The following is a 25589-nucleotide window of genomic DNA, read 5'->3' as shown; positions in this document are numbered from 1 at the left end:
GGGGGGGTGCTGCGCTGGGAGCGCGGCGACGCTCCCAGCGGCCGTGGGTTCGGATCCTATATAGGAATGGCCGGTACACTCACTGGCTGAGTGCCGGTCACGAAAAAGAAAAAAAAAATAAAAAAAGAAAAAAATAAACTATCCCTTCCTAAAATTTGCCTGATCTGTTTGGTAGATCTCAAGTTGGTTTCAGCTGTAACTAAACTTTCAGGAATAGGAGAAATAGTAGAAGTGATGTTACTGTACTGCATTTAGTGCAGGAGCAAAGATTCGATACAATTAGACCTCTTAAGCTATAACACTTGCATTTTGGGAGTCTGATAGTCACATATGTATCTCATTTTCTCTGCCTGGGGTTAATTTGTTACTATTTTTCTAGATAAGAAATTGAAAGCTCGTTATGCTTGATATTCATCCTGAAGTCATCATGTGTCTACCCCCCAGGCTTCAAGCAACTACCTATTACATCTGCCAAAACTATCAATTATTTTTCAATGTCAGAGGTTATTAGAACCACCAGTGGAGCTCTTGTTTGTGTCATTTTTCTGCTTTTCTAAGAAGTTTCTGAGAATGTTAACGTTGAAGTATGTAGGTTGGGCCTATTAGCAAGTTTAACAGGTTAATTAGGTTAAAAGAATGTTAAAAGGTAATTAAATATTAAAATATATTCTGTTGTGATGGTATCAGATAAGACACAAAAGAAACTGATGCATATCAGTGCTTGTTAAGAGGATTACAATATTGGTTTTATGAACACCTGCTCCCTTGCAGCAAACTGCCTCAGAATTTGGTGAATCGCTACAATTCCTGGAATGAAACCAGGAATTAGTGTCAGTGGTTGATTTCCATAGGGCCTATCTATCCGTTCTGCTCCTGACCTCTGTCTTGCTCTTTCTTCTCAAAGAGGCCCTTTTGATTTCCACTCCTTTAGTTTTCTCAGCTATATGACATGTTCAGACCTAACAGATTTCATGTTTGAAAGAAAAATGGATTAGTGGTAAAATTTCTAAAAGCTAATTCGTGTAGTGGGTCTCCCTAGAAGAAACTATGAAATGGTCGTATTTCTTTCTAAAGGTAGTATAGTTGTTAACAACTTGGTAAGTTGTATCTGTTTTGTTTTTGTTGTTTTTTCAAAGCTCTTAATTTCCCTGTCAGGATGCTCAGTAACACTTGACTGTGCTAAGGGAGGTGAGATTTTTAGCTCCTTGCCACACCCTGTCCTCCCTGACCTCCTTCCCAGTCAGTATTATTCTTTACAAGCAAAAAAATCTGTTTAAAGCCAAAAGGAATGGGTTACAGGCAAAGTCAGTACAAGGAGTAAACAGCCAGACAGATAAATGCTTCTCTACAATTAGCCTACCATGGATTGTTCTGAGTCTCTGCTTGGCTTCTATAATGCATTATGATGTATCTTGATGCACTTACACTCTCTCCTGTGTGTTGGTGGAGTTCAGCAATTCAGAGAGACTGGGGAATGTCTCAAGCATCTCACCTTTCCCCTCAAGCTTGTCAGATTTAAAAAATGCCTCTAAAAAAATCTAACTGAAATGAATTGTTTTCGTTTTAGTTATTAGTGAAAGTATCAACTAGCAGCCTTAATTTTAGACTGTTATTAGACTTTGAACTGCTCTTTCTTGAAGCTAAAAGAGGTTTTTAATGTTAAAATCTCCCTCATGTCTGCTAACATGGTATCTGCTATATAACTTAAAGATAGTGCAGGTGAAATTTGACTGTCCTTAAATGGAACTAAGCCAAACTCAAATACAGAGTTGCTTCTAATTACCTAAAGTACTATAGCATCACTATCCTGATGAAGCAGCAAGGCCTTCTGGAAGATTGTGAATTCATTTCCATGGCACAGGTATAAATCAGTTCAGGACTTGTTAGCTAGGCTGTGTCTTGTAGATAGAATGCAGCCTCTTATCTGCATAGATGATTCTAAGATGGTGCTGTTTCTGAAAACTTGGTGTAGAAATGAAATTTAACAGAAGACTGATTATAAGTTGTCCTATAAAGAGATTAATTCTTTCAGTATATCAGTATTTCTCCCCCAATCACTTTATTTGATTAGGTGGTTCAGCTTTTCTTATCTTGCATTTTCTTTGAGTCATAACTATAGGGGAGAGACTTAGTATAAGACCTGGGGTCCTAGTCAGTGAGTTTATGTAGAACAATATTGTATAATTTACCAACATGGTCTAAGAGCTTATTTATTCATTCTAGGCTTGAGAAGAGTTGAAAAAAGGGAAAGATCATACTCTCATACTGAAATAATAAAGGTATGGGCTAAACGAAATTCTACTAGTAGGTTGGGTAGAATTAAATTTCAGAACTTTAAATCTTGTATTTACTGTTAATGTTAAAGTTGCTTTCCTCACCATCATGAAATCCATACATAAAGAAAAAGATCCTGGAACATGGTAGGATTGGACTGTAGACATAGTGACGGCACGGGGGCCTTCCTACTTTGTCAATGTACACTCAGCGAACAGACTGGTAGGGTTTAGGTCTCTCTCGCTTTCTCACTCTCTTTCTCTCACATTTGGTACTAATACAAAATTAAATGCAATTGTCCTAAGAATTAAGGTTTTTCAAGGCTTTGATTCAGATTTGTACTTTGTATGAAAGGAAAGTGAATATCAAACTTGTTTATATAGAAATATGATGGGCTGGCTGGCTGGCTCAGTTAGTTAGAGCACAGCTTTGTAACACTGAGGTCAAGGGTTCAGTTCCCTGTACTAGCCAGTCACCAAAAAAGAAAAAAAAAAAAAAAAACAGAAACCAGAAATAAGACTATAGGAAAATGTGTAGTGTATAGTGATATACGTTTTATGTTTATCCAATGCTAATCTTTGTGCTTGGCTTTGAATTATATGTATGTTTACATATGACATTTTTTAAATAAAAAGAGCAGACATCTAAAAACTTAAGGTTATAGAAAGGAGTTGTTTTTTAAATTCTTACCATCTGATTAGATGGTTCGTTTTAGGCTTTTAGTGTTTAAATTTAAAGCTTTATGAATAATGCATTTTGCTTGGAATACCCCCAATCCAGAAATACTGGCTCTTTCTCTCCATTGTATGTATGTACATAGTGCTCATCATTAGATTGTAAGCTCCTCAGGGGCAGGAATTGTTTCATCTTTGTTGTTCCCGCAGCACCTAATGCAAAGTGTCTTGTACAGGGTAGGTGCTCATCCCGTGTAGAATGAGTGAGTGACTTCCTGCCTTCTTCAGGATGAAACATGGTTCACTTTTCCAGTGTGTTCAACAGTACAAAGCCACTAATGCCAGAAGAGGGCAGAGTTCTTTCCTGGGTTTGAACTGGTTTTCACGGGTTGAACCAGGCCATGCAATATCCTTAGCGCTACTTAACCTTTTTTTCCTGAAGACAATGTACTAGTGCTCTGAGCTTTTATCTGATAGTAGGGCTGAGGTTTCTGGGAAAAGTTTGAAGTGGGGAAGATTACAGAGCAAATGAAATGGAAATTTTGGGAGGGTGGTTGTTTGTCGGTATACAACCCTGTGGGGCAATCTTATTTTAGTTATTACTAAAGAAAAGGGTAACATCCTCTATTTCTTTACTAATCAGCTGGTTGGCCATTTATCCATTAAGGAAAACCACTGGTTTTGAGCTTTTTCTCATTTTGGATTCCCCGCAATTGCTCATATGATTCTAGTACTTAGAGTCTAATAAAGTTGCTGTGAATATCTAGTGCTGTACATAATGGCAGTTTTGTAAATGTGAAATAACCTCGAATATGTTGTGTTTTGTATGCAGAGCCACTAGTATTGTTATTTTGGCCAATTTTTTATTCAAAATAAATAAATGACAGAATTATTTGTATATTGTGTCTATTTTATGAGGTTCACATGGTTTGTAGGAAAGTTTAGAAACCTCTTTAGGCCTGAGCACCTCCAGCAAGTCTGAGTAATGCCCAGACATGCTCCGAGGAGAAAGAGCTGTATTAGAGAAACGTCAGGGAAGTGGCCACCAGAACTACCTCAGAATCAGCTCAGTATGGCTGGTGGTTTATTCCCGAAAAAGTATGAGGAATGTAAGGGGAAATAATAGAGATTCGGTAGTATGTTGGATCACATATTCTTATCAATGTCAGTTAAATAGTATTTGGTGAGGAAAGTGACAATAGGAAGTATGAGCTCTTAACAAGCATTGTGTACTATTTGTAAAAAGACTGGTTTTTGTGCAAATAGTCGTCTGTGCTTATGGTAGAGGCAGTCTCCATCAGTGGTTGATTCGTGCACATTAGCATACCCTGGAGTAGGGAGACCACAGTCAACAACAAATGACTGTATTACTTCAAGTAGCTGGTTGAGAGGATGTGGAATGTTCCCAGCACAGAGAGGTGACAAATGTTTGAGGGGATGGATATGCTAAATATCCTTATATGGTCATTGCACACTGTATAAATGTACCCAAATATCACGTTATACTCCATAAATATAATTATCATGGGTCAATTAAGGAAAAAAAAATCTGAGACAGAAGTAGAATAGAGGTTACCAGAAGGTGGGGGGAAGGGATGAGGAGTTATTGCTGAGTGGGTACAGAGTCTATGTTTAGGGTGATGACAAATTTGGGGAATAGATAGTAGTAGTGGTCGCATTGTGAATGTAACTAATTCCACACAATTGTATGTTTAAAAAGGCTTAAATTGGCAATTTATACATATTTTGCCATTTAAAAAAAAAGAAAGAATGCTCTGGAGGACTTGTTAAAAACATAGGGTGTTGGGCCCCCCCACCCCCAACCCCGACCCTCAGTTTCTGATTCAGTAGGTCTGGGCTAGAGCCTGAGAGTCAGTATTTCTAACGCATTGCTGGGTGATGCTCGTACTGCTGATCTGGGTTCTATGTTTGAAATCTATTGGTCCAGAAATGAATTCAAACTCTGCTCGCTGCCTTGCTTCTGTGCTGCCTGCCAGTGGGCTGTATGGGTTGTTGGTCTGTAGTGATTCTTTGTTTGTGTGCCAGTCTTACCTGAGAATCTCAGCATCACTACATCAATTACTATTTACTTTATGAGGACAGGATTTTTAATATTAAATCCATCATTTCCTAAAGAAGACAAATAGGGTGGTCCACTGTAGTGCATCCCTTCTCCTCCTTAAGTCTGGCTTATTTCACTCTTTCTCTAAAATTCACCTTCAGATTAAAGGAAGCTAACCCTCCTATCCACTGGGGAAATTGATCTTAATTCTGCCCATCACTTAAAATTTATTGAATAAGAAACTTCAAAAGAAGCCAAAATATTCATGCTACTCCATTTTGAGACAATTTAAATGAAATACTAATTGCAGGGATTTCAGCAACGATAAACATTTCAGACAAATATTCCTGCTGAGAACAAGCAGAAAAGCTAGACAAAAAAAGAAAAATTAAAATATGTTTTTGAAAGTTGGAGACCAAACAAGTGCAGAAACAAGGCAGGAGAAATAACTGGGCCAACTTCTGGGAAAAGGAGTCTCTGAGAGGTGAGCCCAGAATTGGGGGTTGATTTTTTTCCCTGGACACATTTGCCAATTCCAGAAGAGGCAGGTGGGAATCTAAAAGGCTGAGCATAGCAGTTGACATTGTTGCATAACAGGAACAAAAATTGGACATTATTGTCCACCAAGAAAGGGAGTACCCTAGTAAACTTCCACCTTTTAGGTTGGGAATCCAAAGGACTACACCTTAAGAGTAAAGGTGAACTGAAAATAGACTGATTTTCTCAGGGACTGAAACCCAGCTTCAAATCATTTCAATCCTTGAAGTTGGGTTGAGGTAATCCAGGTCGGTCAGTATCCTCACTGTCTTGAGGAAGAGGCTATTCTAGGCCTCAAACTCCAATGTTTGGCATTCAGTCAAAGACTGCCAGGCCAAGACAGTAAGAATGAGGCACACAAGGCTATAAGACAACGTGCTTTTTAAAAACAGAAAAGAAATAGACCTACAGGTGATGTATTTGCTGCCCCCTTCTCCTTAAGTGGTCACTCAATACTACAGCTGGTCTTTCTACTGCAAATTGTGGTGTGCAGACTTACTGGCTGGACCGCGCAGCAGGTGATGAACCCTTTTGGGTCGGTAGCAGGTGTGCAGGCATATCTTATTGATTTTAATTTGCATTTCCCTGATTACGAATGAGGTTAAGCATTTTTTCATATATTTAATTGGCTGTTCGTGTTTTCTTCTGTTAAAAACCTGTTCATGTAGGTGTCCATTTTTCTAATTGCTCATGTTTGGGTAATATTTGGGAGTTCTTTACATATTCTGGACACCAATCCTATTTGATTACATGCGTTGCAAATCTTTCTTCCCAGCCTCTCTTTCTACCTCGTGGGGACTCTGCGGTGTGTCTCCAGTCTCCCACGGGTGGACCATTTCAAATGAAGCTCTGGGCCACCTAGGTCAGCAGACACTTACCAGGCAGCTCCAGTTTCAGCCCTCACCCATCTCTCTGGATTTGTAACTTCATGTCATTTTTGGCCTCTGCATATTTTCACTTTTTCTTGCCAGCTCATTTATAGGTTTTTTGGGTTTTTTTTCCTATATTGCATTTAGGATTTTTACAGTTTTTAAGAGGGGACAAAGGATATCTAATCTGCCATGTTGACAAGAACTGGTTCTGCAGTTACTTTTGAATTTTTGTGTTCTAACTACAAGGATCCTCCACAAAAACATTGTAGCAGTCTTCAAAGTTCAGGTCCACAGACACTTGATCAACACTAATGTTTGCTACAAACACAGATTTCCAGGCACCACCCTGAACTTGTTGCATCAGATTCTCTGGGGACGGAGCCCGGGAGTCTTCATTTATCAGACAAGCATCCCACCCAGATAGTTCTGACATGCTGAGCCACTGCCCTAGAGAAAGTGCCTTTCTCAGAGGGACTTTGTGAATTTGGGTTAGGCAAAGTTTTCTTAGATATGACACCCAAAGCACATGTGACAAATTAAACTCAATCAAAACTAAAAGCTTTCGTGCTACAAACAGTGCGATCAAGAAAGTGAAGACAACCCACAGAATGGGTGAAGATATTTGCAAATCATGTATCTGATAGGGGACTTGTATCTTGAATATATAAAGAACTCAATAATAAAAAGATAAACTGCCCAATTTAAAAATAAGCAAAGGATCTGAATAGACATCAAAAGAAGATATACAAATGGCCAATAAGTATCTGAAAAGATGCTCAATGTTATTAGCCATCAGGGAAATGAAAATCAAAATCACAGTGAGATACCACTTCACACCCCTAGGATGGCTCTAAAGACAGATAGTGGTAAGAGTTGGCAAGAAATCGGAAGCTTCATACACTGCTGATGAAAATATAAAATGGTGCAGCTGCTTTAGAAATACTGTCTGGCAATTCCTCAAAAGGTTAAGCATAGAGTTATCATACGACCCAGGAATTCTATTCCGAGGCACAATGTGGATGAACCTTAAAAACATTATGCTAAGTGAAAGAAACCACACACAATAGGCCGTTTATGATTCCATTTATGTGAAATGTCCAAAATAGGCACATCCAGAGACAGAAAGTAGATCAGTGGTTGCCAGAGGCTGGGTGTGGGAGGAATGGAGAGAGATGGCTAATGGATATGAGGTTTCTTTTGGGGGTGATGAAATGTTCTAAAACTAGGTAATGGTAGTAGTTGCACAACTCTATGAATGGACTAAAACCCAGCACGATGTATACTTTAGGTAGATGAATTCTATGATGTGTGAATTATTTCTCAATAAAATTGTTTCGTATATTATATATTTATATTACACACACACAAAGGGTCTTCAAAAAGTTCCTGGAAAGATTAGTATTATCTTTAAATTCTATTTTTCCAGGAACTTTTTGAAGTGTCCTCATGTGCATGCATGTGTGTGTACACGATATGTATTCAAGTGGCTAGAAAATTCATTTTCATGCATTCCCCTCCATTACCTCCCACCTGGGCCTGTGGATGGGTCCACAGTTTTGTCCTCTCCCCCCAGAGATCATTGAATGTCTTGTTGTTTCTGAGAATAACCAATTAGTGTCCTAATGATTATTTATATAAAAATTAAATGTCAGCGTTCTCATCTGGCCTTTGGGCTCAGGATCAGTTGAAAAAGATTTGCAAAGGAAATATGAGCTTGATAGGAAAAACTGGACGTCAACGCTTGGGCATCACTAAAAACAGTTTACAGTTAAACAGAAGTGACAGCAGTGAAACTCGACCTCTGCCCTCTTGCTCCAGGGAAGGATCGACCAGACTGGTAAGTCAGAAGCCTGTTTGGAGCTTCTGGGCTGCTGGTGAAAAAAATTAGGAAACTGTTTTGCTAAAGAAGGGCGAACTTTGTTGTTTGGTCCTAGAGCCTTGGTCCTGGCCCTTCTGCACTTCGTGGCATCTGGAGATGACAGTTGACCCTCCGTGCTTGCAGGCAAGTGTAAAATGGGTTTGGGACACAGTGCAGGGCCTTGCTTGTCTTGTCACCTGTTATAGCCCCAGAAGAGCAATTGCTTCAGGCAGAGTAGGTGCTTGGTTAATGTCTATGAAATGCATGAACTGAAATATTCATTAACTCACCTTTTTTCCCCCTACTTTTACTTGATGGAGACAGCTTTAATAATGACCTTGGTATCCACTGGTTAAGAGTAGACATGGTACCCTTCTCAAATGCTCGAGGCTCTGGCCAGAGTCATCAGTCTCTCCAGCTGTAAAATGGACATGGCAGAAGGGACAACTCCAGGGGAGGAGAGAGCCCTGGCTCTGAGGCAGGAGACTTCAATTCCTTCCCTCCCCAGGCCTCCATTTCTCCCTCTGTGGGAAGAATGGAGGGGATCCTATTGGTTGTCTTCCTACGACCCTAGTCTTCCTTGTTCCCAGCAAGTCCTCTTTTGGTTCTGGCATTCACTCCTTCAGCACACAGTTTGGGTGTCCAGGGGAGGCTGAGCACTTCCTGTTCAGTCTAAGACAGTCAGCACCGGGCAGCCTCTGGCAATGACTGGGGGCCCAGGCATGGGTGCAGGACTTATGCTGCTCCACTGAAACTGGAGCTCATAGTCCAGGTATGGGAACGCGGTCCCCGTTTACCCCTTTCCCTCTTCCCCCCCCGAGCTTTGATGAGGAAAATGACAGCTTTTCTGAAAGATCTCATTGGCCAGAACTATGCTTTAAGGCCACCCTATCTGTGAGGGACATCAAAATTTTTATCTGGTTAGCTTAGCAGCCTGAGCAAACTATATTCTGGTGGCACAGAGGAAGGAAACCCTAAAAAGGGAAGGTGCCCATCAGTGTCTGCCTCATCAAAAAAGGACATTTGGGTTCTCTCTTCTCTTTCTCTTTTTTCTATTACAAAGCGTTGTAATGAACATCCTTGTATGTGTTTCCTTGTGCACGTGTGCAAGAGTTCAAGGGTAGAAATTGAGAAGTGGCACTGTCCCATGTCGAATATGTGAAGCAAAGTGACTATGTTAGGTGCATTTCACATTTTAGCAGATGCTGTCATGGTGCCCTCCAAGATGACTGTACCAACTCGTATTTCCTCTGCAGCAGAGAGAATCCATCCCCATGGTGTTGCCAGCCAGAGCTCTCTCTCTCGAAGGCTGGACGGTGCTGCTACCTTGGTCATGACAGGTGGAGGGCTCAGGGTGCCATTCAAGATAGCAGAGTGGAAGCACATGCCCTGGCTCTGCCACCCACTGCTTGTGTGACCTGAGGACACAGTTTTCTCATCTGTACAATGGGGATAACAGGGTTTCCACTTTGCCTGGCTCTTGTGGATGCAATGAGCTAGAGTGTGCAAAGACATCATGGGGGCTGGCACAGCACCGATGTCCAGCACATGGTGGTCTTGCCTGTTTGTGTTCACAGACCCCTCTGACACTGTCTTTTCCAGCTCAGACCAGGGAGTGGGCAGCATAGCTGCCCCTGTTTAAGTCCTGGCAAGCACAATGAGTCATGTGGCAATCAGACCAAAGTGGCTTCCACCTGAGCTCACAGCCTGGAAGAAGCACAGCTAAACGAAAGCAAGAATACAAATTAAAACTGAAAATGCACATCCATATGTACCGAACTGGAGAGCTGACTACACTACACAGCTGAATACCAATGCAGATTATCCAAAAGAATTAAAATCAGGATCTCAAAGAGATACCTGCACTCCCATGTTCACTGCAGCATTATCCACAGTAGCGGAGATGCAGCAGCAACCTAAATGTCCATCGATGGATGAGTAGATAGAGAACATGTGGTATATCCACACAATGGAACATTACTCTGTCTTTAAACGGAAGGAAATCCTGCCATATGTTACAACATCGGTGAGCCTTGAGGACACTATGCTAAGTGAAATGAGCCAGATGAAGAAGGACCAATACAGCAAAATTCCACTTATATGAGGTTTCTAAAATAGACTCACAGAAGCAGGGAGTAGAATGGTGGTTGCCAGGGGCTGGGGGAGGAGGAAAGGAGAGTCGCTGTTCAAAGGGTATAAAGTTTGTTACGCAGGATGAGTAAGTCCTGGAGATCTGCTGTGCAACATTGTGCCTGTGGTTGTCAATACTGTATTGTATACATGAAAACTTGTTGAGAGAGTAGGCCTTATGTTAAGTGTTCTTAACACAATTCCTTTTTACAAGTAGGTTACAGAGCAACATGTACAATACAACCCCATCGGCGTTCATATCCACTCATCCGTCCATCCACCGCAACCAGCACCCCGAACCCCTAACTGTGCTTATCTCTAGTGAACGACAGTTAAGGGCTTGTGGAGTGGGGATAGGAGTTTCCCTTCCCATGTAATGTGCTTCTGTTGTATTGATTGGATTTTTTATAAGGAATATATTTTAATCGAAATATTTATCATATAGTTCTATTTTCATAAATGGAAACATGTTCTATGGTCAAGTAATATGTCATTTTTTTTCATGCTTCTGAACCCTCATCTGTGCCTTAAAACTCAGCTTCCACAGCACCTTCGCCTCCCCTGGGAGGTCTCCCGTGAGTCATGGCCTCATTTAAATTCCCTCCCACCTGCTCCCCTGGGTGCACCTCCAGCCCTGATTGTACCACTGTGCTCATGTATCTCATCCGACACCCCTGGGTAAAAAGTGAGTGTGTTGAGAGGCTATCCACAGCCAGACATGGGCCTCAGGAACCTTCAGAAATCAGATGGTCTGTTTTTCTCTCTCACTCTGACATCTCCATAAAATGTAAGCCTCACTCTCACTCTGACATCTCCATAAAATGTAAGCCTCAAACAGGCAGAACTTCTGTCCTTTTATCTTCTCTGCCATGTCCCCAGTGCTGGGCACATAGTAGGCACTCAATAAATACTTGCTGAATGAATGAGGGAGGCATGTGCCTGCTTCACTGTTTTCTCCAGATTAACTTCCACTGCTCTGAAAGTTAATCTGCACATGGGCCAGATGGACCCCAAATGTCTTCTCCTTCCTGCAAGCTGCAGGACTGGAGCGTCTTCCCTCCTCATTCCAAATTCCTGGGAGAAACTGATTGGCCCACCTTGGGTCAGGTTTGGCCCTGGTCTCTTTGGCTGCAGTGCTGGTGCAGGGTCCCACAGTACGGACATCTGGGGAGGCTGTGGGAATGAACAGAAGGGGACAGGAGAACACCCCACAGATGCCTCCCGCACCAGGTGGATTTCCCACTGCCACGCGTAGGGCAGGGCAGAGCAGAGCAGGGCAGGGAACCTCCTAAAGGCAAGACATAAGGAAGGTGATGGGCTAGGAGGGTGGTGACAATGTAGCTTAAAAAAGGTAGGAAATGAGCCGTGGGGCTGCGTTCATGGTGACAGTACAGAAGCGATTTGATCTCTTGCACGTTAACATTAATCAGACCTCGGTAGTCAACTTCAAGCAGGGCAGGTCAGTCAACTTCTAACATCTGGAAATGAACAAGATGTTTGCCCTCTAGCTGCAGGAGTGCCCTCCAGACCACCATCACCGGGGCTGGAATCAGACACTGAGCCCTCCAGCCAGGCCGCCCCAGTAGGGGCCCACCAAGGGCCACCAGCACCGTACACTGCCCACATCTGTGGCGGAACTAGCACTCGGGCGGTCGCCAGGTGACGTCTGCTCCTGTGGAGCTCCCGCAGGGCGTGGGCGTCCTGCACTGGCCCCTGGCCGGGCTGCACATTAGGCAGGGGCCTCGATGCCAGGATGCTCCCCCCAACCCTGCCAGCAACAGCGGGAGAGCAGGGCCGGCGCCCATCACCACATGGAGTTCCAGGACAGCCGACAAGGGGACTCGGGTCCTGTCCCCTCTGCCACTGACCACGTGCAGCTGTGGGCAAGTTATTGAACTTCCCTGAGCCCGTTTCCTCATCTAGGGATAAAAACAGCTCTGTCCCTACAGGGAGTGGTGAGAGTTAGAGGAGACTGATGACAATGACGTTTACTGAGCAATTACTCTGAACCCTGCTCGCTCCACAGCCTTTGAACGTACTAAGTCATTTCATCTCACAGTAGCCCTAGGAGGAATTGCTATTTTGCTCTCTATTTTACAATTCTACAAGGACCCACAGAAGTTAAGTTACTTGCCCAAGGTCGCACAGCAGCATGCAGAACCAGGCCGCTGGGGTCCACGGCTCACGCCCTTGGCAGGAACACCACCTGCCACGTGTGCTGCACTGAGAAAGCTCGGCGCAGAGCGGCGGCAGGTGGGGGAAAAGGAGGGACAGTGGTGCGGGTGGCCCCAGAGAGTAGGTGGTCTGCAGATGCCATCTCCTGGACTGAGTGAGCATTAATATATTCACTGAATAAATGAATGTGCTTTGATCTCTTTGTCTAAGGATTTACATCCACACCCAGAACGACAGGCAGAGGGGGAGAACCGGGGTCAGGGGAGTGACCCTTAGCCAGGCCGGTACTGGCCACCTGAATGCAGGCTTAGTGGGCAGGTGCACACTGTGAGAGCAGTTTGAGGTAGAACCCTATTCCCTAGGGTTGGAGGGTGGTGTGTGGGGGTATGTGGAAGAACTGGGGCATGGGCAGGGGTGGCCCCTAATGGACATGGTAGCCAGAGGCCAAGCAGAACAGGGAGATCGGGGGCTGGGTTGGAGGAAGGGGGTGAGCCAGCACCGGGAGGCTTCGCTCAGTGCATAGCAGCTGAGCCATCATGGCCAGTGCCAGGGTTAGATCTTTGCTGGAGGGGATCTGGGCACCCCCAGGCTAGAGGAGGCTTTAGCCATTAGGGCCAGAGTCTCTGAGCTTCCCAGAGCCCCAGAGGCCAGGACCCCAGGCTACCCACAGGCAGAGAGCACCTACCTGCGGTGCACAGAGGCCTGGGTTCAGGTCTAGCCTAGCATCCAGCTGACCTTAGGCAAGTCACTTACCCTCTGTGGCTGCAGTGTCCTCTACACGCATGGAGGGAATTCCCAAGTACCTACTTAATGAGGACTGTTATGAAGGTAAAAGAAAGTGATGGGGGAGGGACACATGGAAGAGGATTAATTACTCCATCAGCCTAAGGCTTCGCTGTCCCTCTGGTGTCCACTCCTGGGCCCCGGGGGCTTTGCAGACCCAGAGGGACTATTTCTTCCCAGTCCACAGGACCCGAAGGAAGCAAGTCTGAAGAAACAGCTAAGGCTGTCTAGAACTGCACTGTCCAGTATGGCAGCCGCTAGCTGCAGGTGGCTATTTAAATTTAAATTTGTGAAAATTAAATAAAATTTAAAGACCAGTCCTCCAGTTGCACTAGCCACATTTCAAGTGCTCATCAGCCACTTGCGGCCAGTGGCTGCCGCATGGCACGGTGCAGACCTGAGCATGCTCATTCCAGAGAGTTCTGCTGGATGGTGCCGCTCTACAGACGGTGGTGCTTTAAAGCTGCGTTTACTGAGTGTTTGTTGTATGCTGGGCATATAGTTTGTGCTCAGAGCTTTACCTGCATCACCTCATTCAATCCCACAGCAGCCCCATGAGGCAGCTACTGTTGTTTTTCCCATATTGGTTGTGAGAAAAGAGAGCCTTGAGGGCTACGTGATTTATCCAAGGACTCAGTGTGTCGTTGCTGCTGGAGCCAGGGCTCGTCCCAGATCTGACTCCAGAGACCCGGCCTGCAGCCCTCTACTTCACCGCCTCTGTGGGCTTCATCTGTTCTGTGTTCCAGACTCCCACATAAGGCCACCTTCCAGCCACCCCACCTTCAGGACACACAAGACTATACCCAGAACTCTTTATTGGCTTGGCGGAGGTTTCCAGAAGGTTGGGGGTAGGGGATTAACTTGTTTCCCTGGGGGATGTCCCTTGCTCTGAACCCATCAGGGGACATTCTTGGGCAGGGGATTAATGATCCCACTCTCTATGTATTCAAAGACCGTATACGGGTCCTGGTCCCCATTGATGGCGACAGCCGACTCATAGAATTCCTCCAGCTCAGCTGAATTCCTGTAGAACAGATCCACTTTGAGCTTGACCTGCTCTTCAGCATCCTTTGGGTTCTGCAAGAGGCGAGCCTGGATCTCTATGGTCGGAGGTGGCTTGTACATGAGGTGGTACCTACAAGGGAGGAGGGAAAACAGGTGACCCATGGGTGGGCCCAGGGGGCACGGGAGAAAGTGACTCTCTGTTCACGAAGTCGGTGTGCTCTGGTCATCATCACCACTGCTGACAAACAGTGTGCACCAGCTGTGTACACACCCTTGCCTGGACCCTGGAGCTACAGGGACATCCAGGACACGGTCCCTACTCAAGACATGAAGAGGAACAGAGATCAGTGACAGGAGGACAGAATACAATAATAGAGTAAGTGTCAAATTCCTTTCTTTCTTTCCTTTCCTTTTCTTTTTTCATTCTTCAAAACGATATTTACCAAGCATCTGCTACAAGTCTGGCATTACATCTGCTGTTGACAACAGAATGGTAAATGAGACAGACGTTGCCTCTATGTTTGTGGAGTTTACAGTCAAATGGGGCAGCGGGACATTATAACCAGTGTGAGTGGAGAGGACAGGAAATACCACAGCCAGTCACTGTCGAGAGAGACCTCAGGGGCAGGGCTACAAGATGGTTCACTCATAGACTGTCCCCTAGGAGCAGGGATGACAGATCAGGTCAGTATTTTAGAAAACCCTGGCATTTCCTTCCCACCCCACACCCACCGTCACCCTCCCACTCCTGAGTCCCTACCAAGAATCGTGGCCCTGGTTATCAGGGAAGATGGAAGCATCTACCTCTTTGTGGTCGAGGGGACTATTGATTGCATTTCAACATGAATGCAGTGATTGTGCTTGGTCCAACTGCAGAACAACCCAGAATTTACCTCCTGTAACTATGGGAAGGCTCAGAGGCAAACGAGTTCCGACAGGCACATGTTTGTGCAGCAGCCCCCTGTGGGATGTGTCAGGGCTCCAGCAAAGGCCCCATGGCAGGAATGGTGACACCCAGCCAATGCAGCCATTCCACATGCTGGGGTAGAGCTGAAGCCCCCAGGACAGAGCTGGTGAGAGTTTTGCCAGTGAGTAGCTGCGGACCCCTGGGCATGCATTTCCTGTTCACTCTTCCAGGCAAAGCGGGTCAGCAGATACTGCTCAGAAGAGCTAGTAAATAAACCCCATTTCTGGAGTCTTCTCCCGGTAGCCACCATGTCATTCCTGGAGCAGTTCCACCGTGGCATTGGTCAGCCCGATGGAGATAGGAGGCTCCCTTGGATGGCCAGCCACCAGCAACCCAGCACGAACCTTTCTCCCGTGACGGGATCAGTTCTCCTCAGAGTCAGCCGCTCAATGATAGAATCAAATGGCACATTCAGGAAAAACACCCTATGGGGAAAGAACTATGTTAATCATGTTTGTTGTTTTCTGGACTTTATGATGCTTTGACATCCTGGGGCCTTGCAAATCCTGGAGAGACTGCACCCTCCACCCAGGGCCAGCTGGTTCCTGGAGCCAGCAGATGACTCGCCTGCGGACACACCTTTCACATCCACACTAACCTGTCCAGAGCCTGTGCCCCCGTCCACCTCCTTCCTCCAGCTCTCACACGGCAAGCCAGCATTTCCCCTGCCGTCAGCCACCCAGGCCCAGCTGCAGAGCCTGCCAGAATGACCAGCCAATCCTAAGCTTGCTCAGACTGCCCTCCCTGCCTTGCCTGTCCCTTCCTGCAGAAACCACATAAAGGCCCTGGGCTGAGATATCCCCTTGCTCCTGCTGCCTCCTGACCATCCCTGTGCTCCTGCGTGGCCCCTCTCTTGGAACTGTGACACTCTGCTTTTGATGGCACTGGCCTCTCTATGTTGTCACCCAGTCACCTCTGTACATTCAATCTTGGGCAGAATTAAGATCAGAACAACCACTGTGGTCACCTAGGGAGAACCACAGTCTGGACTCTTGTCACCCTGACACTGGGATCGGCACCACTCCCAGCACATGGGTGGAGTTGTTAGGAGTCATCACTCAAGGGCTCCGGGGTACCAGACTCAGAGCTCACCAGGGAAAGATGCAGGGTGGAAGGGCTCCCCTGATTCAGGAACAGCCCCCATCGCTCCCTGGGGGAGTGGGCGTTGTTCAGGTGAGCTGCAGGGGAGCAGACGCTCCATTCTTACAGGAAGGCGGAGTGTTGTCTGGAGCGTCAGACTTGGCTTAGAATCTCGCCTCCACTGTGGGCTTGCTGTGTGACCTCGGGCCACTGACCCAACCTCTCTGAAAATCAGTCTCCTCAACTATAAAATGAGGCTAGTGATAGTTCCCTAGTGTTGAAGATTTAATGAGATAAAGTGCATGACGAGCTTAGTGCAGGGTTTGTGCAGACTCAGTGCTCAAATGTGGCAGCTATTATAATTTAATCATTCTCATGACAGGATACTTTTCCTGAGGTCCAGACCCCCTCACTGCCGTGCCCTCCTGGTAGAGGTGGCTGTTCTCACTTTTTCCTTCATGAAAGAGCCCTGAACCCAAAGAGCAGGACACTCAAAGCCAACAGCTGAAATTAGAGACTCTCAGACCAGCAGTAACTGGGAATATACCTCTCGACTCCTAGATCCAGTGGTTTAGTCTCCACCCCCATGGTTTTTGGGCAATGGAGCCCTTTCTTTATATAAAACCTTACTTAGGAGAGTGGTTCTAGACCAGGGGTGATTTTGCCTCCCAGAAGACAATTGGCAATGTCTGGAGATATCTTCAGTTTTCACAGCAGGAGGGGGGATGCTCCCAGCATCAGTAGTTAGAGGCCAGGAGTGCTGTTGAACATCCTACCATGTGCAAGATGCACCCACCAAGAGAATTCTCTGGCCCCAAATGTCCGTAGCACGAGCTTGAGAGCAGCCTTAGGATGGAGCGTGAACAAATGCAGGTGCCACAGCTCTGGTTGCGAGAATGCGTGTTTGGCAGGGTTGGGTCTATGCCTCCAATAGATTCTCAGTGCCAGTTCTTAAAAATGATTATGAACCACTGGCCTGAGCCCAAACCTCATGTTTTCCAGAGAGACGAAGGGCCTGGCCACGGCAGACTGGGAAGAGGTGGCAAAGGTGGGCTGCCCCAGATTCTGTACACAGTCCTTGAACCCACCCAGTTTCCCTGGGTTTGCAGAAACCTGCTGGTGTTCACAATTCCCTCTGGGGAGCCATCCAGACCCCCTCCCATCCCTGTGGCTTGGTGGGAACTAACTGGCCCCAGGGCTGCAGGGCTGGGCATGAGCGAAGCTCAGAGGTGACTGATGTGAGTGCTGGCTGGTCCTGGCCACAGGAGTTGGTTCAGGATGCAGGGCTGCCCCACTCTGGGCCAGTGAGAGGCTGGCCCAGGGCTTGCTGCAGAAAAAGGAGCTTCATTTCTGCTGAGGCTGCAAAGCTGATGGAATGGAAGCCCAGGGTTGCCTGGGGCCTGTACCCAGAGAGAACCTACCTGAGAATGAAGCCTCCCCAGTGACAGCAGAGGGAGGGCAAGAAAGAGTGTTTGGGGCCCTGGGTCAAGCTATGCCTGCAGCCAACGTACTCCTCAGTGTTTCACTGACATGAATACATGACTCTCTTCTTTTGCTCCAGCTGGTTTGAGCTGGGTTTCCTGCGATGGATGCCAAAGGGTATCTAAGACACCTAGTCTCTCCAAGGCCACTTGCTTTCAGAAAATGTGTGAACTTTAAAAGTGTGAGCTCCTCCCACGGCCTCCCTTCTCCCTCTCTCACTTTGCCCATGCTCTTCACTGAGGCTCGCTTCCTCCCGGGCACCGGGAGGCCCCTGGCTGGTGCCAACAACGGCCACAGCCGCCCCTCCCTATGACAAGCACGACCATTTCCCCAGCAGCCTGGCGGGGCCGGGAGCCATGAAAATCCGCTTCTTCCCTGCACATACTCTCGATAATGACTTCCATTCACAACGTGCCACAAAACAACAGCCAGCAAACAAAACACGTGAGATGGGGGAGCACGTAAACACGGGGGGTGCAGGTGTTCCCATGCGCTTTCATCCCTTAAGCACTGAACAACCCCCCTCCCCGTTATTGCCAGCTCCAACAGCAGCACCAAACCCGGCTGTCACTGCAGCTGGCAAAGAAAGGAAGCCAGTTTGGAAATCCCTGATAATTGAAGCTGCTTCATAAACAAACAAGCCCCCAATTGAAAGATTTTTAACCCAGCGTATCAAGACGGCTTGTCGTCATTGAAGGGAATGGCTTGTGGAACACTGGCAAGATCAGAAGCACGAGGACACCAAATTGGTACTTGAAACACGTCGCTGGGAAGAGCCTCACTGGAGAGGGCTGTATTCCATACTGGGAGCTTCTGATTATCCAGGCTCTGGCACCGTGGTGTGACAGCTGGGTGGCTTGGGGTCAAGAGGAGCCTGGGCCACTCAGCTGAGATCTGCTGCCCCGTGCATGCCCCCACCCCCCCGTTTTTGTTTTCTGCTCTTCATTTACAATAATACAGCCAGGAAAGGGAGCCAGTGAAAGCAAAGAATGCACAGAGCAGGGCGTGCCGGGCAGATGCTGCTGGCATGCATGAGTGTGGCAGGTGCTTGGATTGATGGGGCGGGTGCTACTCCTGCCTTTGGAACTGCAGAATTTCAGGCTGGTGGGTGCCTCAGGAGGTGAGGTGGAAGGTGCCCTGGGAGGCCTCTAATCCCTCACTGCTGCTCCAGGTGGGCTGCCTGGAGCACCAGCGTTGGCACTGCCTGGGAGTGTGCAGCAGTGCAGATCCCAACACACCCTGCCCACCCACTGAATTGGACTCCAAGTTTTAGCAAGATCCACAGTCATTGGTAGGCACGTTAAGTTTGGGGAAGGGCTGCTTTGGTCCTGTGTTTCCAAGATTTGTCTGATGTTGAGAATCATCTGGAGGCTTTTCTAAAATACAGGTTCTGGGTACTGCTCCCCACCCCCAACTGAACCCAGGGAGACCTGTATTTGTAAGTCAGCAGCTCAAGTGATTCTGAGGCTTGGAGGCATGGGAACCATGGCTTTAACCCACAGTCTCACACTTGGCTGCACATTGGAAAGATCAGGGAGCTTTCAGAATACTGGGGCCCAGGCTCCACCCCCAGAGGTTCTGATGTAATGCATCCGGGTTGAGGCCTGGGAATGGGGATTTCTAAAAGCTCCTTGAGTGATTGTAGTGTGTAGCCAGAGTTAAAAACTACTGCTCTGATTCAATCTATTTAGTGTGTAAGATGGGGAAACTGAGTCCCAGAGAGGCTAGGGGCTCATACTCTGTCACCCCAAGCATTGGTGTCAGATACCCAGTGACAGCTGGGACCTTTCAACCTGCCCTCATAATGCCCCTCTGGCCACACTGCCTGAGGCTCTGTTTGAGGAGCAAAGAAGCCTCTTCCTCAAAGACCTTGAAGCTCAACCCTTGCTCCAGAGCCAAATTCATTGGAAATTGAGGGATGGTAAATCAAGAGACAGGATATACAATAGCCGACTTGAAATATGATGTCCAGTCCTGCCCAGTGACCTCTTCATCTCAACCAATAAGCCTCCATCATGCGTAAAACCCTATACAAAGCACCATGGTGTAACCACAATGGGATATCACTTCACACCTACTAGGATGGCTATTGTCAAAACAAAACAAAACCTGAAAATAACATGTGCTGGTGAGGAGGTAGAGAAATTGGAATTCCTGTGCATTGCTGGGAGGAATGTACAATGATATAGCCACTGTGGAAAATGGTGTGGCAGCTCCTCAAAAAATTAAACAGAGAATTACCATATGATTCAGCAACTGTACTTCTGGGTATATATCCCAAAGCATTGAAAGCAGGGACTTAAACAGATATTTGCACACCGATGTTCATAGCAGCATTATTCACAATAGCCAAGAGGTAGAAACAACCCAAATGTACATCTAGAGATAAATGGATAAACAAAATGAGGTACATAAACACAATGAAATATTATACAGCTCTAAAAAGGAAATTCTGACACGTGCCACAATGTGCACGAAGCTTGAGGACACGCTGAGTGAAATAAGCCAGAGACAAAAGGACAAATACTGTGTGATTCCACTCATAGGTGGTCCCTAGAGTCGTCCAGTTCATAGAGACAGAAAGTAGAATGGTGGTTTCCAGGGGCTGGGGGAGGGGGAAATGGGGAGTTAATGTTTCATGGGTATAAAGTTTCAGTTTGAAATGATGAAAAAGTTCTGGAGGTGGACAGCAGTGATGGCTGCACAACACTGTGAATGTACTTAACACCACTGAACTGTGCACTTAAAAATGGTTAACATAGTAAATTTTATGTTACATATGTATTACACACACACAGTGCTATCATGTAGTTACTAGGCGTTACGGCGAAGGCAATCAGGAGAGGGTTCTCTGGCCTTGAATAAACTTAAAATTTAATGAGGCTCTGAATATATACATGTATGCAAATAAATGGATAAACCAAAAAATATAGACTATATGACAGTACTAACTCTGTACAAACTGTAGTGCAAATGAACACAAACTTTCTGAAAAGAGGAAGAAATACTTCTCAACTCATTTTATTAGACAAACTTTCCTGATACCCCAAACCAAAGTCATCACAATAAAAATACAGACCAATAGCCCTCATGAACACAAATGCAAAAGTTCTCAGTAAAATATTAGCAAATTGAATTCAGCAATACATAAAATGAATAATACATCGCAACTAAGTGGGATTTAGCCTGGGAATGGAAAGCTAACATTCAAAAATCAATTAATGTAATTTACTGCACCGTTAAAGAAGAAAAAAACAAAATCATCCCAATAGATGTGAAAAAAGCATTTGACGGAATTTTATAGCAATGCCTGATAAAAACTTTCAGCTAACTAGAAATCGAAGGGAACTTCCTCAACCCAATAAAGGGCATTTGCCAAGAAAACTATAATTATTGTACTTAATGATAAAAGACTAAACACTTTCCCCCTAAAATTAGGAAAAAGGGAAGGATGTCCACTCCTGCCACTCCTGTTCAACATAGCACTAGAAGTCCCGGGTTTTGCAAAAAGGCAAGACTAGGAAATAACACACACACAAGTCAAAAAGGAAGAAACAAAACTGTCTCTATTCGCAGGTGACACGATCATCCAAATAGTCTTAAGGAGTTTTCAAAAAAAGCACTAGAACTAATAAGAAAGTTTGGTGAGTTCACGGGATACAAGATCGATATACAAAAAATAAATTGGCTTTCTAGATACTAGCAACAAACCATTGGAAATTGAAATTTAAAAGTATCATTTATAATAGTATAGAAATTAAAGAGGTGTAAAGCAAAAAACAAAGTCTGTGTGCTGCAAACTACAAGACACTGATGAATAAAATCAAGACTTAATTGGGGAAGCCATGCCGTAGCCATGGATTCAGAGACATGATGTCTCAAAATGTCAATCTTCCTCTAATAGATCTATAGATTCAATGCAATCCCAGTCAAAACTCCAACAAGGTTTTTTGAAGATTCTATGCAAATTAATTCTAAAATTTACATGGAAAGAAAAAGAAATTAGAATTACTAAAACAATGTTTTAAAAGAACAAATTGATTTTAAGGCTTACCACAAAGCTACAGTAATGGAGACAGCGAAAGGACAGACACATAGGTCATACGCAAAATAATAACTATCATCTTAACCAATACCTTATACCATACATAAAACTTAATCACAGACCTACACGTAAACATACAACTATTACATTTCTAGAAGAAAATCTTTGTGATTTTGGGTTAAAGATTTTCCTAGATATGACACCAAAATCATGACCCGTAAAGGAAAAAAGTGATCAACTGGGTTTCATTAAAAGTCTAACAATTATTGGGCTGAGCCCGTGGCGCACTCAGGAGAGTGCGGCGCTGGGAGCGCAGCGACGCTTCTGCCCGCGGGTTCGGATCCTATGTAGGAATGGCTGGTGCACTCACTGGCTGAGTACTGGTCACAAAAAACACAATTAAAAAAAAAAAAAGTCTAACAATTATAAACTGCTTTTTAAAAGACTTTAGGAAAATGAAGGTAAGCCACAGACTGGGATAAAATACATATCATATAAAGTATTGTATCCAGAATATATGAAAACATGAACTGTATGTACAACCACTGACATACATACACGAGGAGGTACAATCAGACCCTTTAGTACCTTAATACTGCCAGGTCTGATACTCAAACTGGGCAAGTCTGGTCTTGGAAAACAGTTGCCTGAGAAAGGCTCAAACTGCTTCCTCCTTGCAGGGCAGTGGCACAATCTGGGCTTCAAACAAACACTCGGCCTCTGTCACACGGAGCCCGTTTTTGAGGCTGAAACATCCCTAGAGCGCACTCTCCCCGGCAGGCTGCTCCTCTCAAGGGGAAATTTGCAATGACTGCGACCGAAGAAGGGAACCAGAGAAAAGGAGGGCCACCAAGAAAAATGCAAAGTGACACCAGAGAAGAACACTTAGACTGGTCTGCTTATCTTTGACTAAACGTGTTCTCGTGACACGTGTCAATGAACACGTAAGATAGAAGCTGCTGCCAAATGAGTCTCCGCATGAGGGTCTCCATGACATCTACAGGTGGAGAGAGGCAGCCCTGTGTCGAGAGATGACTGCGTCTGGGATGGCAGTGTGCACTGGGCAAGCTGGGAGGGGGTCTTCAGAAGGAAAGACGCGGCTGAAGGAGGACAAGCGGATGGAGAGCACCTGGGCAGGGGCGCAGAAGGTGCGAGTGAATTACGCAGAGGCTACCAAAAATAAAAAAAGTAAAGATGAGACCACCTGCAGAAGGACCCGAGGCTCTGAGCGTGCTAGGGGTGGACTGTCTGCAGACAGGGGCTGGACTGCCTTCCTGGAGCTGTATCCTTCGTGCCTGGCATGTGCTAAGTGCTACATAAAGATGCTGAGAGCCAGCAGGTAGCAGTGGGTGCATGAGAGAACCCCCTGTGATTCTGGGGACGCCCAATTCATCTCACACAGAAGCACCCCATCGACTCCACGAGATCGACTCCACGAGATCGGCTCCCTGGTCCTCCTGGCAGGTGTCCCGGGCCACCTGTGCGGGCTGCAAAGACTCCCAGACCAGAAAGGAGTGGGCACAGGAGAGAGCAGTGTCGGCAGGAGTTTGGCCACAAGGACTCCCTGGAGTCTGGAGAAGGCCCAGGCCAGAATTTCTAAATGTTTGCTATGTTCATTTTTTACTCTGACAAGAGTGCAATTTGAAAACTAAAGGCCAAACACCTCAAGCTCACGTTACCACCCCGTGCTCCGCCTCCTTTCTGCAGGTGCAGCTGCGGTGTCCCCTCCCAGCTCCTCAAACACAGAGGCTCCCGCTCACCATTTCCTGCTTAAAACTGCATAACTGATAGTGGCAAATCTACCCCGGCTATGTCTAAAATCTCTCCAGGGGCAAGAAAAACACTCTCTAGGACTGTCATTAACTAGTACATTAGCAAGCACACCCGGCAGTTTACCACGTGCCACACAAAACGCAGCAGTCTGGTTTAAGGAGAATGACCCAGGTATCAAATTCCTGCATAATCCATCTCCATTTTAAAGTCATCTTAAAACGTTTGTCTCCTTCACCACTGGGAAGAAGAAGACTCATTCCTCTGTGCACCGCCATCCGGACAATCCCCAGACAATAATGAAATGCAAACTGTTGGAAGCCAGAAAGTTCTGCAAACTTTTCCCCAAAGAGAAAGGCAAATGAGTTTAAGGCAAAAATGACAACAGACGAGTGGAAAGCTGGCTGGAACCTCAGGAGCAAATCCTTCCCAGTGGACCTGAGTGACCCTGGCCCATCCTTGGGGTGGGGAGAGTGGCGGGGGGTACCCAGCAGGGATAGGAGCGTGCAGAACTCACTGGTGAGGCTCCCCTCGTGCAAGGCACCCGCAAGCATGTGCAAGCCTTATGTTGGCTCTGGGTCAGGAAACTGTCCATATGTGAGATGCCAGGTCCCCGGGACCAGGAAGCAACACTGCAAGAGTGAAGTCCGCTCGGAGCTCTCCAGGCTCCAGTGACTTTTAAGTATCTTCACGTGGGCGGTTTCCACATCCTCAAGTCTATTCCCAGCGACTGTTCAAGCTCTTTTATTATTATTATTACTATTTCTAAAACCAAGTGCCTGCTTTTTTATACTATTTGATTACAATAAATATGTCCGTTATAGCTCAGGGTAAATTCCTCCTTCACAGGAGAGTGCAAATAATACTTTGCTCAGACCTTCGGTTTGCTACCTCCCCCAAAAACTGCATTTCTAGTCAGAATGGGATGGGAGAAGTGGTTCAAGAACTTTTCCCTCAAGGACCTGAAGAGAGTTTCCAAAGAAATAATCCAGAGAGACACTTTGTGATTTGTGAACAAACACTATTACGACAAATTGGCCACGATGCAGAAATACATTCACGATGTGTTGCTGTCTGAAAACAGCTGGGTTATAAACCAGGCGGTCCTGTTTGCTCCCATTTAAAAAATGCATAGAAAAAAAAGGACCGGAGTGTTAAGAATCATTGTTCCTGAGTAGAGGAACTCTGAGTAACATTTCTCTTTTTAGCTCCACTATATTTAAAAAACATTTTACAGTATATTATGTGACTTTTGTAAGGAGAAACAAACCAGAGTTGTTTGTTTCATTTAAAGACAGTCTCTATAAACATGGGAATCAGGAGAAAAAAAAAATGTTCTGTGCAAGGCAGTGGTAGAACGATAGGGCTGCACAGGGTTGGGGCCAAGCGCCCACTCTGTGTGGTCCTTGCACAGTGCTTTGCTGGTACACAGTCTCTGGGGGGTAAGGGGAGAGGATCTCTGATTTGCAGCATGTGCCAATGTCCCTGGTGTAAATACTCCCAACATAGTCAATTTCAAGCTGATGCCAACATGACAACATCATTGAACACAGAGCTTCAGCACTCCCCAACCAGGCAGCCCTCTGAGGCGGAGCAGGGACTACCGGTCCCATCTTAACGGGCAAGGGCACCGGTTGCAGCCACCATCTATCAAGCCCTTGTGTTGTAAGCCAGGCACTGTGACTATACTGTTTTATCTAATCCTCACAACACCCTGTGCGGTGCAGGCACTGCTGTTACACTTACTTTTCACGTGAGGAAATAAACAGGGCCAGGAAAGATTAGGACCCTGTATAAGGCCCAATAACTCTTGTACAAGGTTATTCGGCTAACAAGTGGCAGAGACTTGAACCAGCACTGGCTGCTTTCAGGTCC

General features: G+C 45.8%; 1 protein-coding gene across 2 annotated transcripts in view; it reads right to left on the bottom strand.

Annotated features, from left to right (window-relative positions):
- Positions 1–14262: 14262 nt before the first annotated feature.
- AK8 (adenylate kinase 8) overlaps positions 14263–25589 on the bottom strand; it is a 122056-nt gene continuing 110729 nt past the window's right edge. For both annotated transcript variants that reach the window (XM_063082610.1, XM_063082611.1), the window contains 2 exons: positions 15682–15762; positions 14263–14500 (listed from right to left, as the gene is read on the bottom strand). In XM_063082610.1, the coding sequence (XP_062938680.1) occupies positions 14263–14500; positions 15682–15762 (319 nt within the window). The remainder of the gene's footprint in view (positions 14501–15681; positions 15763–25589) is intronic.

The sequence above is a fragment of the Cynocephalus volans genome, chromosome 17 (genome assembly GCF_027409185.1).
Source record: "Cynocephalus volans isolate mCynVol1 chromosome 17, mCynVol1.pri, whole genome shotgun sequence".
Lineage (NCBI taxonomy): Eukaryota > Metazoa > Chordata > Mammalia > Dermoptera > Cynocephalidae > Cynocephalus > Cynocephalus volans.
Note: the sequence above shows the minus strand (reverse complement) of the source record. Positions and strands in the feature narration are given on the sequence as shown.